Genomic DNA, 15701 nt, shown 5'->3' on the forward strand with positions numbered 1-15701 from the left:
TACAATGGTCACAGTGGCAGTCAGTGCCGTTTAAGATTAGGGAGGACGATTCGTTTCTTTATGGCCTTATTTCTATTACACATATTGGATGACTGTCATTCATATTCCATTCACCCAGCTCAATGTAACATCTATAGGTTTAGGCTACTACATGATACTCTAATTTTCCCTATACCCATCATGAGGTTGCTACAACCTAGCCTACGAATGAAGTTTATAATGTAGGTGAAAAGGATACACCATGGTGCTACCCCAGAGTGTGTTGTTGAGGCTACTGTAGACCCTCATTGCAAAACAGTGTGTTTTAATCAGTTATTTAGTGATGTGAATATATTTAATATAGTTTGATCTAAATAAGGCTAACATTTTTTATGTTTTGCAATTTTTATTTTTATGAAATTCACTGAGTAGGATGGTCCTCCCCTGTTTAATTATAGCTTTATAAATTAAATGTAGTTATTCTTTAGTTATTAATGTGTTATTATACAATTTGGTGAGACTAAAATGACCTTAAATAATATCATTTGAATCTTTTATACACATTTTCTTTATATATTGTTCCACCTACATTCTAGTGCACTGTCTGTACTCAGGGTGTTGCATTGTTTTGATATATGATGTTATTATTTGAGATATCATGAGTGCATTATGCCAGTCATAGCCTATATGACTTTAACTGATTTATCTTAGTATACCTTAGTAGACATATGTGTGTAATATTTGTTGGACCTACATAAAGATTTGATATATTTTTTCTGGGAATAATGTAATTTGTAATGTGTATATGTATGGTCTTTATTGTATGAAAATATAACATTATTCTCAATCATTGAAACACTATAATCAGACTCTCAAATATGATTTGAATTATGTAGCCTACTTTTTGAGCATTGTACTGCCATAATAAATGTTTGATATTTTTGTATTCCTTTTGTTGTTGTTTTTGCTGTTTTTAATCATTGGTCTTTGTATAAGTAAATTGCCTACATTTCTATTCGTTTTTGTTGGAAACGGCTTGAGTGACAAGTCATGCGCTGTGCGCATTGGCTAGAGACGTTGCGACGCAAATATACCTCTGTTTCACTGGAAGCGCTGGACTGTTGGAAAGAAGGAACCGACCTGAAGCAGTTGGGACTATTGGCAGTCACAATTTACAACATAATAACCACAATTTACAACATAATAACCACAATTTACAACATAATAACCGATCGAAGCCTTCAACCTACCCACAACACCAACCGTATGTATGTTTAATGTTGTTTGTTTAACGTCATTTAATACATCAGCATTCGAGTGGGGCATGTTTTAGTCATCATTCAATTGGATTATGTTGAAGATTTTGAAGGGAAAATATATCGTTAGGCCTACTCTTCTCAAATATATAATATTAATATTATGCATCCATTGTAACTTTAAATTGTAAAAATGGGAGAGGATTACAAGTTTGACCCGCGGCTTTTATAATAAAATGTAGGTTAGGAGATTCCTGCATAGCCTATTCCATGATGCTCTCATTAAAAATGTCAATGCATTTTTATGTTTGTTTGTTTTTTAATGCTGTTTATTTAGAATGTTATTTCATGTGAACGTCTTTAGGACATAGTAGTGCTACTGTCAAATGTTGGTCATGTGTGTGTTTTGGTAGCCTACTGGCATGATGCGCTGTTTAGAAACTGTGCTGACACACGTTCTGGGCTCTGCTGTCAGTTTCTCGCTTTGACACTCGCCCCATTTCACATGCCCTCCCCATCTTTTATGCAGACCCTCTGTCACATTGTGACTCGTGATGTCTTTCAGGTGTGCTGTGTAACCTAGAATGACAACCTCAGACATTCTGAGACATTGTAACTAACTCACTATTCAGTCTAGTGCACTGGACACACACACCTACACAGTTTTCCTTCCACTCTGTTTGTTAACCCTTAACCTTTAAGCAGAGGAGGTGGTGCCCAAGGAGACCAAGCTCTGTCTGATGTACTGTGTTAGGATAAATCTTCTGCTGAAATGACTGAACATAGTCTTTTAAACATTACCTTGCCAATTCCGTATTACCCGTGCCTACAACAATAATTTCCACAGAATATAGGCCAAACTGTTCTAATCTGAGCACCATAATGATGTCTTCTGTACAGCCCTTTAACTGTTCATTACAGGAAAATAAACATTATAGAAACAGACAAAAACATCATCAAGTTTGTTATCTTGATCTGTGTTCCACTAGACCACAGCCTCTGATTAGTAGCCAGGCAGGCAGGGGTGCTGACTGGGACGCGGGGGCATATCAAATATGCAGTGCAGTGGTTAGTCATCTGCAACAACACCCTGTCAGCCTGCATGGCCCACTTTCCACAGGAAGTTCTCTACTGGTATTTATCTCAATGATCTTATTTAAAGACGAGAGGCTCCAAGGAACTGTCAGTGCATGAATCCCAGTTCTCATGGATACGATGCCTATGTGATTAGAGAGAATCTTCAACTATTCTTCTATGCCAAATCAGGAAGAGTCAGCTTGTTGATGATAAGTGTATTTTCCTAGTAAACAGATGAACTGAGACACAGAGACACTTAGGCCTAGTTCCTATGATTAAAATATGAGTTGATTATGAATGTCTCTGTAATGGATATTACTACAGTTATGGATAGGTTGCCAGGGTGGAGATATTTGTTGACATGTTTGTTCGAAACCTTTTGAGGATAAAGAGGATTTATTTCAGCCTGTCACCAGATGTTGCTGAGATTACTTACAGATTACACCCAGATGGGGCACTGTAGGGGTGTGAACGGTAGGCTGTGAAGAATAACACCTCTCACAAACAACACTGTACCCCAGAAAATGCAGCAAACAGACATTTAGCATTTAGAATCGCATTAAAGTTATTTATAGTGACTTGACCTCAATACGAAAATAAGCTTCAAAGCTCAAGATGAGACTATTTGGATGATTTAACAGAATTCTGAAAATGACAGGGGTTTTATATTCTAAAACAGAGCCAGGTGTAGAGTAGAGCCCACCCTCTCCAAATCTCTTAAAATGACTCTGAGCCTGCTCACTGTAATCCATGACAATGTTGTCATAGGAGGCTGAGGCTCAGAACTGTCTGTACAGGGAGGAAGCGCTAGCTAAGGGTTTACGGGACGAGAGTTGGGCTCAGAAAACGTGTTTGTGTGAGTGTGTGTGAACAGTATGTGATAGTCTGCTGTGTGCATAGGTCTAAGACACTGTAATACGGTCTTTCTATCAGACTCTGCAGTGCAGAGTTAGACAGACTATGAGTAACTATGGGTGACTGTTGCTAGGTGGGGAGGGAGGAGGAAGGGAGTACGCCATGGCTGACTGAGTGAATCATGGAGTTCTGGCCCACTGGCCATGCTGATGGCTTGAGGCAGAGGATGTAGTAGTAGTTTGACTTACTATAGGCTCCAGAATTATCACCAAGCTTCATAGTAGCATTGGGCTGCTTATCTGTTCTATTATCCTCATAGCCCATTTAATGCTCTCCTCCTCAGGTGTTTCCTTCGGAGAATGGACACTCTTGCAGTAATAGCATCACCTCCTAGCTGAGAGAATGAACAGGACGGCCAGCCTATCAGGGGATACCCTGATCGCGTGTCACTTCCCCCTGGTGCAGCTCCCCCCCTGGCAGCTTCCTGTGCAGGCGGCTCTGTGCAACGGCTCTGCCAAGCAGCCTGGTCGGCTGTGCTCCAGCTCCGTAGGTCTGACCCGTGCCGCCTCCCTCCCCGAGCAGGACAACCTCCACAGAGAGCCCTTCCACAGGAGCCTCAGACACATCTCCTCCAGCTACTGGAGCCTCAAGGAAGACCGGGGCGAGGAGGAGGGCGACGGGGAGGGGGGCAGCGACAGCAGCGGGAGGTGTGACTCTGGATCATCACCAGAGGAGGCATCACAGATGACCATCTCCCAAAGACATAAAGAAGACCCTGTAGTTAGAGGTTCTTTACGGTCACACAACTCCTTCCTCCCGAATGAAGGGGTGGATGAAGATGATGAGGATATTGATGGAGATAACCTGCACAGATACCACGAGGACTCCTCTTTTGTGTTGCAGCTGCATGGGAACTCTAACTGGGCCCTGAGTAATGCTGGGAGGTGGACCTCCAAACCTAGGCAATCAGCCAGTCAGCAGAAACATGACAACAAAGGTAATACTGTGTTGATGGACTGTGGGGAGCAGGAGAGACTGGAGGACATTGAAGATAATATGCTAAGATGTGGTGATGAGGGCTACTGCTTCAACTATGGCCAACCAAAATGTTTCCCTGAGTCTTTCTCTGATGGTCATCTGGAGTATGTCACAGACTCCTCCTGCAACAGCTCTGATGGGGTTCTCGTCAACTTCAGCGCCATCTACAATAAGAGTAACAACCCTGCCTCCCCAAACAACCTCAGCAGCCCTGCAGTGCAGTCCTCCCAGCCAGCAGATGGCTCTGTCTTCCTAAACCTGCACCCTTTCCCCCAGGAGTCCCAGGGGCCTCAGGCTGCTGGACCTACTCATGGGAGCCGAACAACCTCCTCTCCTCATGACTGGGGGCCTTCTGCCCCCTGCTGGTCACCGCAGGCGCTGGACTCCAACTGTAACGTCTACCTTCCTGACGCCCAGAGCCTCCTGTCCTCTCTGGAGGTCTCTGACCTCACTTCCTGTCTCCAGAGCCAGGCCAGGCTGCTGCCCACAGGGACCACCCAGAAGTACTACAAGCTGGTGACCTGTGACCTCTCATCCCAGTCAGCCTCGCCTAGCCCAGCCTGGTCCAGCACCACCAGTGTCACCTCAGAGGGCCAATACGTCCTCTTCAGTAAGGCCCGGGGAGATCAGGGCCAGGGTAACAAACAGGTAGGCGTACCACAATGATGTACAGTATGTTTAAAAAGAAGCCCAATTTTTGTTTGTCTCCTTCATGTTTTGACTAATTTGTAAGATGTTGTATGATGAATGACTTTCATAACGGTTGACTTTCCTAATCAAAGTTTTCTCTTTCTCCATGGCCAGCAGGAAGAAGGCTCAGACAAAGAAGGGAGGAGAGCTACCCTATTGCACCGTCCTCGCTGTATGAGCTGGGACTCCCAACATGTCACCTCCTTCACTGAGATTGCCCACTGTAAGAGACATACAGACAGCTGTCAGAGCTCCAACCACTCCCACACCACCCAGGACCTGTGTCCCATCCAGGAGGCAGTTTCCCTGGGCCAGAGTAGCAGCCACTCCCCCTACTGCTGAGTCCCAACGAAGGCAGTAGCACTGTGTCCAACCACCCTTCTGTGTCACCGGACCATGAGGCAGAGGAGGAGGGTAAGAAAACAAGCCAGTCTGTATTTGTACATGAGTAATAGTGATTCAGCTGAAGCTAACCCTTGTTTTTTCCTATTTTACAAACGTTCAATCCCCTGTCCTCCCTCTTTCCCCTCCCAATCATAGGGGCGTGTTCATGGGCCACTCCTGTGGTGCGCTACAGTAAGGCTCAGAGGCCCACCTCCCTGCCCATCCAGCCCTTCGTCCTGCTTCCCCCAGCCGGTAAACCTCAGAGCCAGCCCCTGGGCTCCCTGCTGGACCAGTACATCAGCCACAAGAGCACCAAGCCCAGCTCCCAGCCAGGGTTCAAGTGCAAGGGCAAAGGCAACAGACTCCTGACCCACCTGCGTCCCTCACCACTGGGCAGCTATGGAGCCATCATCCTGGAGGGCCCCTCTAGCTCTGATACCTGCTCCACCTGCACACCAAGTCCAGAACGCTTCCAGTCCAGACGCAACTGGACACACTCCAGTCCTTACAGTAGCCCTGGCTTTACTTTGACCAGTCCAAAACAAGCTCAAATAAGCACAAAACAATCTAATACCGAACTAACCCAGGTTCATTCATGCCAGGACCAGCTTTTTGCAGACCTAGACCAAAGCTACCCCAGCCCAGGTCAGGCCCACAGTAGCCCAAAACAGTCTCAACGTAAAGATTCAATCAAACGTAGCCAGGACATGGCTCAGATCTGCCAAGATCTTATTCACCGGTTTCCAGAGCAGAAGAGCCCCAGCCCAGTCCTCCTGACCCACAGCCCTCACTGCCCCATCACCTCCCATGTAGCAACCATGTCACCCTCTGCCAGTCACACCCATCATCCAGACCTGCTGGTGTCCTTCTCTCCAGACCAACCCTTACCGCCCCACAAGGGAACCCCACTAACCTCAGTACCTAAGGCTGGGTCTGCAGTCTCTCACTATAGCCTGACAGCTGCTCTCTCCTCAGTGGCTCCTCTGTCCTCTCTGAGTGCCCTCCTGAAGCCCCTGGTGTCTGCAGGGCCCAGTGTGAAGCAGCAGCATCAACAACAGCACTGTGACTCCTTCAGCCTGAGTGACAGTTGGCCACCTGTGGAGTTCTGCCTGTCACCTGAAGCCTCCTACGAGTCTCTGTCCATCAGCCATCTGCAGAGGAGAGGTGAGGGGGAGGAAGGGGCCTGATCTGTGTATAGGGGATAGAGCATGGAAAATCTCATATATACTGTAGATTGGTGAGGTAGTGTACATGTAGGTGAGAATGTATGGGGTTAAGGGTGTTTTGAGCTGAGAGCATATAATGTGGATTGTGTGATGTGATGTTGACTATGTGTGATGTCAACATATAAAGAGGATGTGTGTGGTAGGCAGACAGTGTCGGTAATCTACTGTAAGATGGAGAGTAATTAGGCTGTACTGAACAGTCATTATGGGAAACTGGAATCCTGCATTGTCTGTTACTCTGCAGAGCTTGCTGTAGCAGTGCCTTCAATACCCTGAAGGTTTTTTTTTCAAACATGACCTATTTTTATCTCTCCCTGCACAGGATTGGCTGAGACATCTAGTGTGTGTGTGTGTGTGTGTGTGTGTGTGTGTGTGTGTGTGTGTGTGTGTGTGTGAGAGTGTGCAAGCTCCAGTGAGTGTGTTGCAGTGGGTGCAGTGTTGTTGATACGCTGGATATATGATTCACATAATTATGTTAATTTTTTTGTGTCACAATAGAGTTACATTATTATAACCAAACAATGTAAATGTTAATCACATGCTTGTATGCACATCGTCTTGTGAAAGCAAAGCTTGCACAGTGATGTACTGTCCGTTTAGCAGGGGAGAGGACTGTAGGCAGATTTAATATGCATGAAGATTGTACCCTGACATTTTAGAGAGAGCCAGAGCAAGATGGAGGAAGGGAGAGAGGAAGGGGGAGAAAACAAGTAGGGAGGAAGGAAGTGAGAGAGTAGCAATAGAGCATTCTGTCTCTTACTCTTCCCATCCTCCTTTTTCACCATGGTGGATGAATCATGTAGTCACACCCATCATCCAGACCTGCTGGTGTCCTTCTCTCCAGACCCACCCTTACCGCCCCACAATCATGAATCATGTCCAGTATCCCTGCACATTGTACATTTACCCTGTATACCAGTGTGTACCAACCCTGGTCCTTGAGTACCCCCAACATTACACATGTGTATTGTAACCCTGGACAAGCACACCTGATTCAACTTGTCAACTAATCATCAAGCCCTCAATGAGCTGAATGAGGTGTGTTTGTCCAGGGCTACAACAAAAATGTGTACTGTTGGGGGTACCGGAGGACCAGGGTTGGGGAACACTGCTGTATACTGTTTAGATTCCTCTCTTATTTCTTGTTTTTGTATTATATTTTATTGTTAGTTGTACTTTAAAAAAATATTGAATACTGCACTGTTGGGTAGCTTGCAAGTTAAGCATTTCACTGTACTTGTGCATGTGATAAATAAAACTTGTGGTTCTCTATATAGCCACACCCCTTTCTTTCCAGTGTGATGTTTCTGGTTAATGAATGGAAATCTGGTAGTGTTTTATGTCAGTCCCCTCAGGTATTTTCATAACCCCCTGCATGGTACAGAATAGGACATTAGCCAACTCCTGATGTGCTTCTTCCCTCTTCATGTTTCTCCAGGTCTGCTGAAATCTGTGAGCTTGGCAGTGGATTTGGTCATGGCTCATTTTGGCACCAGTCGAGATCCTGGGGAAAAGGTACAGTGCATCTGAGCTAAAAGTAATCTGAAGGGAACTAGAATAACCGGACAAGTCACAATAAATGACGGTAGCCCTTATAGGATGAATCAACCCCCATAAAGATATGTTATTATTTTAGAATTACAGTGTAAATATTGATCATGATATGATAATGTTCCACTCTCTCCAGATGCAGCTAGGGAACAGCTCTAGGAGTCCCACCATTGGTGGTCTAGTTCTGGAGCATCTGTGTCCCACCATCCAGAACATTCTGCAGGATGGCCTCAGGGACCACAAACTGGACCTGATAATCGGTCAGCGACGCAACCACGCCTGGAACATGGTGGAGGCCTCCACTCACACAGGTCAGAGATGCATGGTGGTGATGATGATAATAATGATGATTATATGGGGTGTGGGGGGTTGTGGTAGGTTTGATGCTGATGATGGTATGACTACAGTGCTACAGTTGCTCATGGGGTTGTAGTTTAATGGTCTCTGTTCCTGTGTCAGGCCCTACCACCCGGGTGCTCCACAGCCTGCTGTCCAAGGTGAGGCAGTGCTCCCTGCTGACCAGCCACTGTATGAAACTACGAGCCTTCATCATGGGCCTGCTCAAGTGAGTCCCTGTCAAGTCTCTGATGGTATTTTTTAGTATAATATCACATTGTGTACTAATGTTGTGTGTTGATTTATGAAATGTTATTATTGTAAAATGAGGGACTTATATTCTCTCTTTTAGCCTGAGGGCCTTGGAATTCTGGCTGAACCACCTCTATAACCAAAAAGGTATGTGTTTAGATTAAAGGACAGGCTCTTTTTTCCTTTTCTCCGAATTGTTATTAGAAAAAATTATGTTCTTGAAACGTACCTCTCTCATACACTTTCTAACTCTCCTCTCCCCAGAGGTGGTGACAGCTCACTACCATCCATGGGGTTTCCTCGCCATGTCGCAGGAGCAGTGTCAGCCTCTGTTCCAGGAGCTCCTCCTCCTGCTGCAGCCTCTCTCCATTTTACCCTTTGACCTCAACCTGCTGCTGGAGCCCCGCCTGCTACACAACAGACAGCTCTGCTCCGAGGAACAAGCTCCACCATGCTCCACCTTTCTCATGACCAGTTGTCACCTGTTGAAAGGAGACAGAGAAGACAGACGGGGGGCATATGGCTTTATGGATGGACCCAGGGAGAACAGCAGGCCAACAGGTGACCCACACCAGCTGGTAGAGCATCTTCAGGGGTCCTCCCAGGTTTTAAAGGTCATGGGTCAGGAGAAGAGGGTGAGGCCTGTAGGCGAGTCTAGCAGGAACCTGTGGTCAGCCACCATTCCAGGGTGGTGGCAGAGACAACCTTCCCACACGAAGGGGGTGGTGGAGGGGGTGGAATGTGGACAGATTTACATGCATGTCATCCACTCTGAGCCTCAGCAGGGGATGGAGGGGAGGAGAGAAGAGGAGACTTCACAGGAGGGCAGGAGGGAGGGAAGGGGTCCGGAGACCCCCAGGATGACGGCAGACCCCCAGGATGAGAGCCCTTCCCAGGGTGGGCTACGCTGGGCCAAGCTCTTTGGATCAGGAGGGGACCACCCCACCAGGACACAGAGGGCACCCCAAAACCTCAATGGGACACAGACCCAGAAAAGGTCAACATTTATCACTGAACCATGGCTAACCTGTTCATATGTTGTTATTACAGTTCCTCCTTAACAACTGTATTTCTCTTGTCTTACAGGAGACCTTCACAGTGGCTGCAGTTGGACAGCTCTCAGCTGGGCCTATTGGCTCAGACAGTGTGGTCAGGGAAACTCCCAGCTTCACAGCCTGACCGGAAACACCAGACATAGACATGGTGCCCCAGGACCACATTCTCTCACCCCTGAGATGTTGAACGGAGAGGGGTAGGGAGAAGAAGAAAATATACATTACCAAAAATCTCAACCGCATGATCCTGAGTCAGTCTTATTGTGCAAAGTGTTACACACAGACACCTAAGCTAGAACACACTCACTGGTCAGAAAAGCACATTACACCATTTGATACAACGGTCTGAGCATGGGTGATACATTTTGCTGTATGTCATTTTAAGGCAATAACAACTCCCCCAATGTTTAGTTATATTTACAAGTGCTTCTGTTCATCTGTCATGAATTGGAATTTATGCAATAGATTCTCCCTGTGCACATGTCTATCAAACTATGTGGTCAGAGAGAGGCTCTACCCATGCTACGGTCTTGCCTTAGGATCTGAAAGCCTTGTGGACCATCCCAGACTCTCCATAAGAAACCAATTAGCATTTAATGGAACTGCATGCATACTGTACAGTATCATCCTATTCTCCTAATAGTATCAATCTGTCCTCTACCTTCCAACCCCTATACCCTGTCTATTCTATGTGCGAATGGAATGTCAACAGAAAATGCAGAAAGGCAATCTTTACTAGCCATGTTAGCTAGTGCCAAATGTTATGCCACTCAGTAGCCTTGTGCAGTGGCTTATCTTCCAAAAGGAGGTTGCCTTCATATTCAGCTAGACAAATTCAATACGTGTTTGTGAGGTAATCCAGACTGTAGCATGGTAAGATTTCTGTGCATGTGTAAAGAAATATATATGTTCAAGGACTCATTAGGTGCTAATTTCATCCTACTACTTTGTGTGGTTGTTCTACCTATATCAATGTCCTAATATATTGTTTTTTATGAAAGAGAAGTAGAGTTTTGTAAATATTTAGGTAATCAAATCCTAGATTTGTGGAACCGTTAGGATCCAAATTGAGTGCGTGTGCACAATATTAAGCTATCATGTTGTGTTTCAGGTGTACACTGTTTTGATAGGCCAGTACTACTAAGCTAAGGAGAAAAAGGAAGTCTGAAATTGCGTGACAGGAATGACTTGGTTATTATAACCTCTGCAATAATGTGAAAGTGAGTTTATCATAACCCCTCTCATCTTTCCTCCCCAACCTAACTGTCCTCATCTTATAACCTTAGAAGAATGCACCCTCTCTGAGTGTAAGTTCCCTGTGACAATCAACCTTTGCAAATAAAGATAACTTATTGATTTATCTTGTGACTTATACTTCACATTCACTTGTAAAATAAATTATATTTCTAAATGTTCTGCTCATACAAAAAATCGGCCATTATTATTTTTCACCCTGGGATGTACATAGTCCACGGACCAAAGTTTTGCTGTTTCACAGACGCTGTTATTTCTAAGTCCTTGGATTCATCACTCAGTTCTCTACCCTGGTCCTTGTGATTGTCTGGTGAATTGTTCCTCCGTTACTGGGCTCTGGCCTCAATTTTCCTCTGAGTGCCACTCAGCCCCAAGGCATTGTGGGTAAGCTGCTCAAAGGTCTGGCCGTACCTGAACTTGTATCCTGTGGGCAGATTGAAGGTGACTTGATTAAGACTTGATCTTGATGTGATTATATAATATGATGAAAAAGTATAATAATCAAGATGGTATATATGGAGATTTCAGAGCTGTTTGTGAGGCTTGGTACTGTATAGTGTTTTGAAGAGGTTTAGGCCCACCTGGAACATGGCCGGTGTAGGAGGGCAGAAGGCCCCAGTGGGAGGGGTAGACAGTGGGGATGGGGGGCAGGGCTCCTGATTCCTCCCCAGGGAGGTGGGGTCCCTCCTCATCTCCTTCCCAAACTGAACCAGGGCCTTGTTGGTGGTGATGGGGTAGCCCGTGCCAATCAGGAAGCGAGATTTGGGCACGTACCCTGTGAAACCTGAATACTTGCCCAAATGGAAGATCTAATCAATACAAAGAGACTCCCATACAGTTGATTGTGCAGCACACTAAAGCAAACACTATCATATGAGGTATTTCAAATGGTACCTCTGGCATACTGTACCTACCTGAGATGAAGTACTTGTGTGGACTGCTGTCTGCCATGAAGTACGGAGAGCCTTTGGGCTTCCAGGGGTCCATGGTCTTGTAGGGGGCTGGCTCTTTAGAGATGACCGTCAGAGGGGTGCTCAGTCTCCGAGGCTGGAGGGGATAGATAGAATGACAGACATTATGGTTGAGACAGAGAAGGTATTGAAGCTTCTGGCTCCTACCCAAGGCCCTATCCCAGACTATAGACCTTTGATTATAAGAGGAGAAGATTTTCTCCCATGGTATCAATGTGAAATTGTTATCATTCAATAAACTTCTAATGCGGGTGCATGGGATTTGTTGGATTATAGTAGGGTGTGGTTTCGTTGCATCCAATGGCAGTGTCTGTGATAAGGTAATGCAATGAGCTGCTTGTGGATTTGACAGCTCTAATGCAGTTCCACCTCCGACACCACCAAAACAACGCTATATGTCAATCTGATTGAATCTAGCCCATAATTGATCTGAATCTGTGGATGGTCTATGATTGGAGAGCTCTCCAGGTTGTGTACCTGGCCTCGTTTAGACAGACAGTGAGTGATACATGACACAGGATCTCAGCATGGATTATTAAACAGGGATGACCCTGTGGGTGGATGCATGCATGCATGCATAAGTGAGAAAGAGAGATTAGAGCTTGTTACATTGAACTCAGAGGTGGTGTTGTTGCTGACAAGCGGTATTGCTGATGCCAGGCGAACCCTCCTCTGCTGGTCCCGGTCAAACTCAGACAGGGTCTCGCGACATGTCTCGGGGTACATACGGGAGAAGTAGTTCTGGCTTTTGGGAACAAAGCCTGTAAAAGACACCAGAGTCAACACAATGCAAAACATATTTTACAGAAGAGAAGGAGTTCCGCTTAATGTATGAAAGCTGAGCAACAGTATGTTTACCAGTGTAGCCCGGTATCATCCTCTCCAGATTCCTGCGTTCACCATGGTGGCTCCTCCAGATCTCGTCCCGTGGGCCTGTCTGTCTCTGTGGAGGGGAAGCAGCCCGTGTGGAGGACCAGACGACGCGAGTGTGACACCTCCGGAGAGGACAGCAGCTTGGTGGTAAGCTGGCCGTAGGTCTTCCCCAGGTGGTACTTCAGCTGGGGGCAATAACCTGCATACCTGAGGACAGAGAGAGAGGTGGTGAGGATTGTGAAAATATTTTAAACAGGACTTTTTGGATTTATTCTCTGTCATGTTGACAGTAGTGTAAATAATTAAAACCTATTACCATGTCCATGATTATATCAAAGTATGGCTTTATTGAGGTGGAAGGTGACTATGGAACTCAGGTAGTTAGTTTGAGCTGTGTTGTGTTCCTTCATGTCAGCAAGTTCAGCCTCTGAGTTGAACCTTCCTGGGTACCGTTGCCATGAGTGATGGCTTCGAGCACTGACTTGCTCTTTCATCCTCATGGAAATTTCGTGTAGGGTTGTGAAATTGTGTGTGTTAATACTAGGCCGAATGTATGCTATGTGTAATGAGAGAAAGGGCGAAATAATCAAGTAAAATGTATGCGCAAGCATAAAATCTATGGAATTACGCATGAATAGCCTGCTCATTAATGCATCATTGAAAAAGTTAGAATGCAGTAATTTGCCTATACATAGCACACCATGCATGTAATACAAATAAAGCGTAATATTGCACAAATCTAATTAGAGTATTTAATTAATTGATTTGCTAAAATACAAAAGCAAAGCAGTAGTGTGAATTACCTACCCCGGTATGTACTGCGGTTGAGGTGTCACCAGCACCTTGCTGAATTTTGGCGGGAATTCCTCCATGTTGCCCATACATTGTACCTCTGAACCGGACTCGAGATCTGGGGCCGGGCGCCTGACAGGAGCGCACATTGTAGTGTTTGTGGGTGGTTGTGTTGATGATCACAAGTTTACTGGAGAACGGAGACCAAGTAGAGACTTTCGGACAAGGTGGATAATTGTATAATATAAGGCAGTTTATTCAGAGGTAAAGATATCTGTAAATAGCGTGCACGGACCCGTTCGTCAATCTCGTAGGGAGATATCTGAGAGAGCCCCTAAACATTGTGTGCTGACATTTTATACAATAAAATAAAGTAGGTTGATTCTAGTAGTTCTGATCTTCTGATTGGTCCTGATGAGTTGGGCGAGGTCACCTCCAGGCTAGTGTCACTGTTGCATTGGCTCTGAGTCGGGTTCTCTGTCTTCAGATGTTCAGCCTAAGAGAAGGGGTTTTTTGTGTGTGTGTGTGTTTGTGTGTGTTTAACAGTGGTGTGTGTGTGTGTGTGTGTTTATCAGTGGTGTGTGTGTGTGTGTGTGTGTGTGTGTGTGTGTGTGTGTGTGTGTGTGTGTGTGTGTTGTTTAACAGTGGTGTGTGTGTGTGTGTGTGTTTATCAGTGGTGTGTGTGTGTGTGTGTGTGTGTGTGTGTGTGTGTGTGTGTGTGTTTATCAGTGATGATGTGTGTGTGTGTGTGTGTGTGGGTGTGTGTGTGTGTGTCCTCAGAGCAAGAACTCGTGAGTTGGAAGAACTGAGAGTCCTATGGCGTGGGTGTTGTCCATAGCCACCTGCTGATAAGGCTGACAAGATAGAAGTCTCTTGTGCATTGTATTAAATACAAAGGCCCAACACAAGATGGGTCATGCACAAGATTTTAGTCAGACCAAGCTATAACATTATATATTTACTACGACAAATCCCTCTCTTCACGTCTCCCCCAGAGACGTGACCAAGTAACAGTAAAGAAGGAAAACTTAAGACGTGACACAAGCTAACAGTGTAATTGGCAAAATAGGGAAAACTTTATCAGAAGATAAAGTTTTGATTCCCCCTCTTCACGCTCTCACAAGAGACGTGACATAAAGCTTAAATGCTGCAATTTGGCAAAATAGGGAAAACTTTATCAGAAGATAAAGTTTTAATTCCCCTCTTCACGTCTCACAAGAGACGTGACACAAGCTTAATAGTGCAATTGGCAAAATAGGGAAAACTTTATCAGAAGATAAAGTTTTACATTCCCCCTCTTCACGCCTCACAAGAGACGTGACAAAAGCTTAAAGCTGCAATTGGCAAAATAGGGAAAACTTTATCAGAAGATAAAGTTTTACATTCCCCCTCTTCACGTCTCACAAGAGACGTGACAAAAGCTTAAATGCTGCAATTGGCAAAATAGGGAAAACTTTATCAGAAGATAAAGTTTTACATTCCCCCTCTTCACGTCTCACAAGAGACGTGACAAAAGCTTAAATGCTATTCATCATCCAGATATCCTTGGTCAGCATCGTCAATAGCAAGCAAAGGAAACATCTGACCGTTATCTGCAGGATGTGGATCAATAGCGGTGGTTATAATCCTGGTTGTCAGCGTCCGTATGCATGGAATGCAACAGCATCCACAAAGCACTAGAATTGCAGCAAAAACAGAGATGGATACAAGTATAGAAGAAACAAGCGTTTTATATTTACCAAACGCATCCATCCAAGAGTCCCACATTGAAGTATCCACCCCTGAGTGGCTCTTCATTTTGCCATTAAGAGTTCGTAACCCTTCCAGGGCGACAGTCAAGCTGCCATCTGTGGCTGTATTGTTGGGAATAAAGGTACAACATTGTTCACCAAACATAGCACATACTCCTCCTTTTTCAGCCAGGAGCATGTCGACAGCAATACGATTTTGGAAAGCCATGAGAGAGGTCGCAGCCAACTGGCCATGCACCGCCTCAAAACCTTGTTGTGTCCAATTGCCTAATTTTTGAACATTAAAATGGACATAATTGATTCTGTCAACATTTTTATTAATCGTGCACCACCAGCAAAATGAAGATTCAAAACCTGCGGC

The 15701-nt window shown here is 45.2% G+C and overlaps 1 protein-coding gene and 1 pseudogene across 1 annotated transcript; one reads left to right on the forward strand and one right to left on the reverse strand.

Annotated features, from left to right (window-relative positions):
- Window positions 1-131: 131 nt before the first annotated feature.
- LOC121541746 (iporin) lies at window positions 132-11059 on the forward strand. The gene is made up of 10 exons (XM_045208267.1): window positions 132-1243; window positions 3511-4853; window positions 5010-5232; window positions 5436-6443; window positions 7944-8020; window positions 8193-8367; window positions 8516-8621; window positions 8745-8791; window positions 8909-9641; window positions 9731-11059. Exons 2-10 carry the CDS (start codon window positions 3570-3572, stop codon window positions 9840-9842), a joined length of 3765 nt encoding a protein of 1254 aa, XP_045064202.1. The 5' UTR covers window positions 132-1243; window positions 3511-3569; the 3' UTR covers window positions 9843-11059.
- A 220-nt stretch (window positions 11060-11279) lies between these two features.
- LOC121542217 lies at window positions 11280-13669 on the reverse strand (annotated as a pseudogene).
- Between the last annotated feature and the right edge of the window lie 2032 nt (window positions 13670-15701).

The sequence above is a fragment of the Coregonus clupeaformis genome, chromosome 27 (genome assembly GCF_020615455.1).
Source record: "Coregonus clupeaformis isolate EN_2021a chromosome 27, ASM2061545v1, whole genome shotgun sequence".
Classification (NCBI taxonomy): Eukaryota; Metazoa; Chordata; class Actinopteri; order Salmoniformes; family Salmonidae; genus Coregonus; species Coregonus clupeaformis.

What these genes read in the sequence shown, in the direction of transcription:
- LOC121541746 (XM_045208267.1), top strand. Translation starts at nt 3,570, where the DNA reads ATGAACAGGACGGCCAGCCTATCAGGGGATACCCTGATCGCGTGTCAC. An exon ending in GTCGAGATCCTGGGGAAAAG is followed by an intron (nt 8,021 to 8,192) that starts GTACAGTGCATC and finishes CACTCTCTCCAG; the next exon opens with ATGCAGCTAGGGAACAGCTC. An exon ending in CCACCTCTATAACCAAAAAG is followed by an intron (nt 8,792 to 8,908) that starts GTATGTGTTTAG and finishes TCCTCTCCCCAG; the next exon opens with AGGTGGTGACAGCTCACTAC.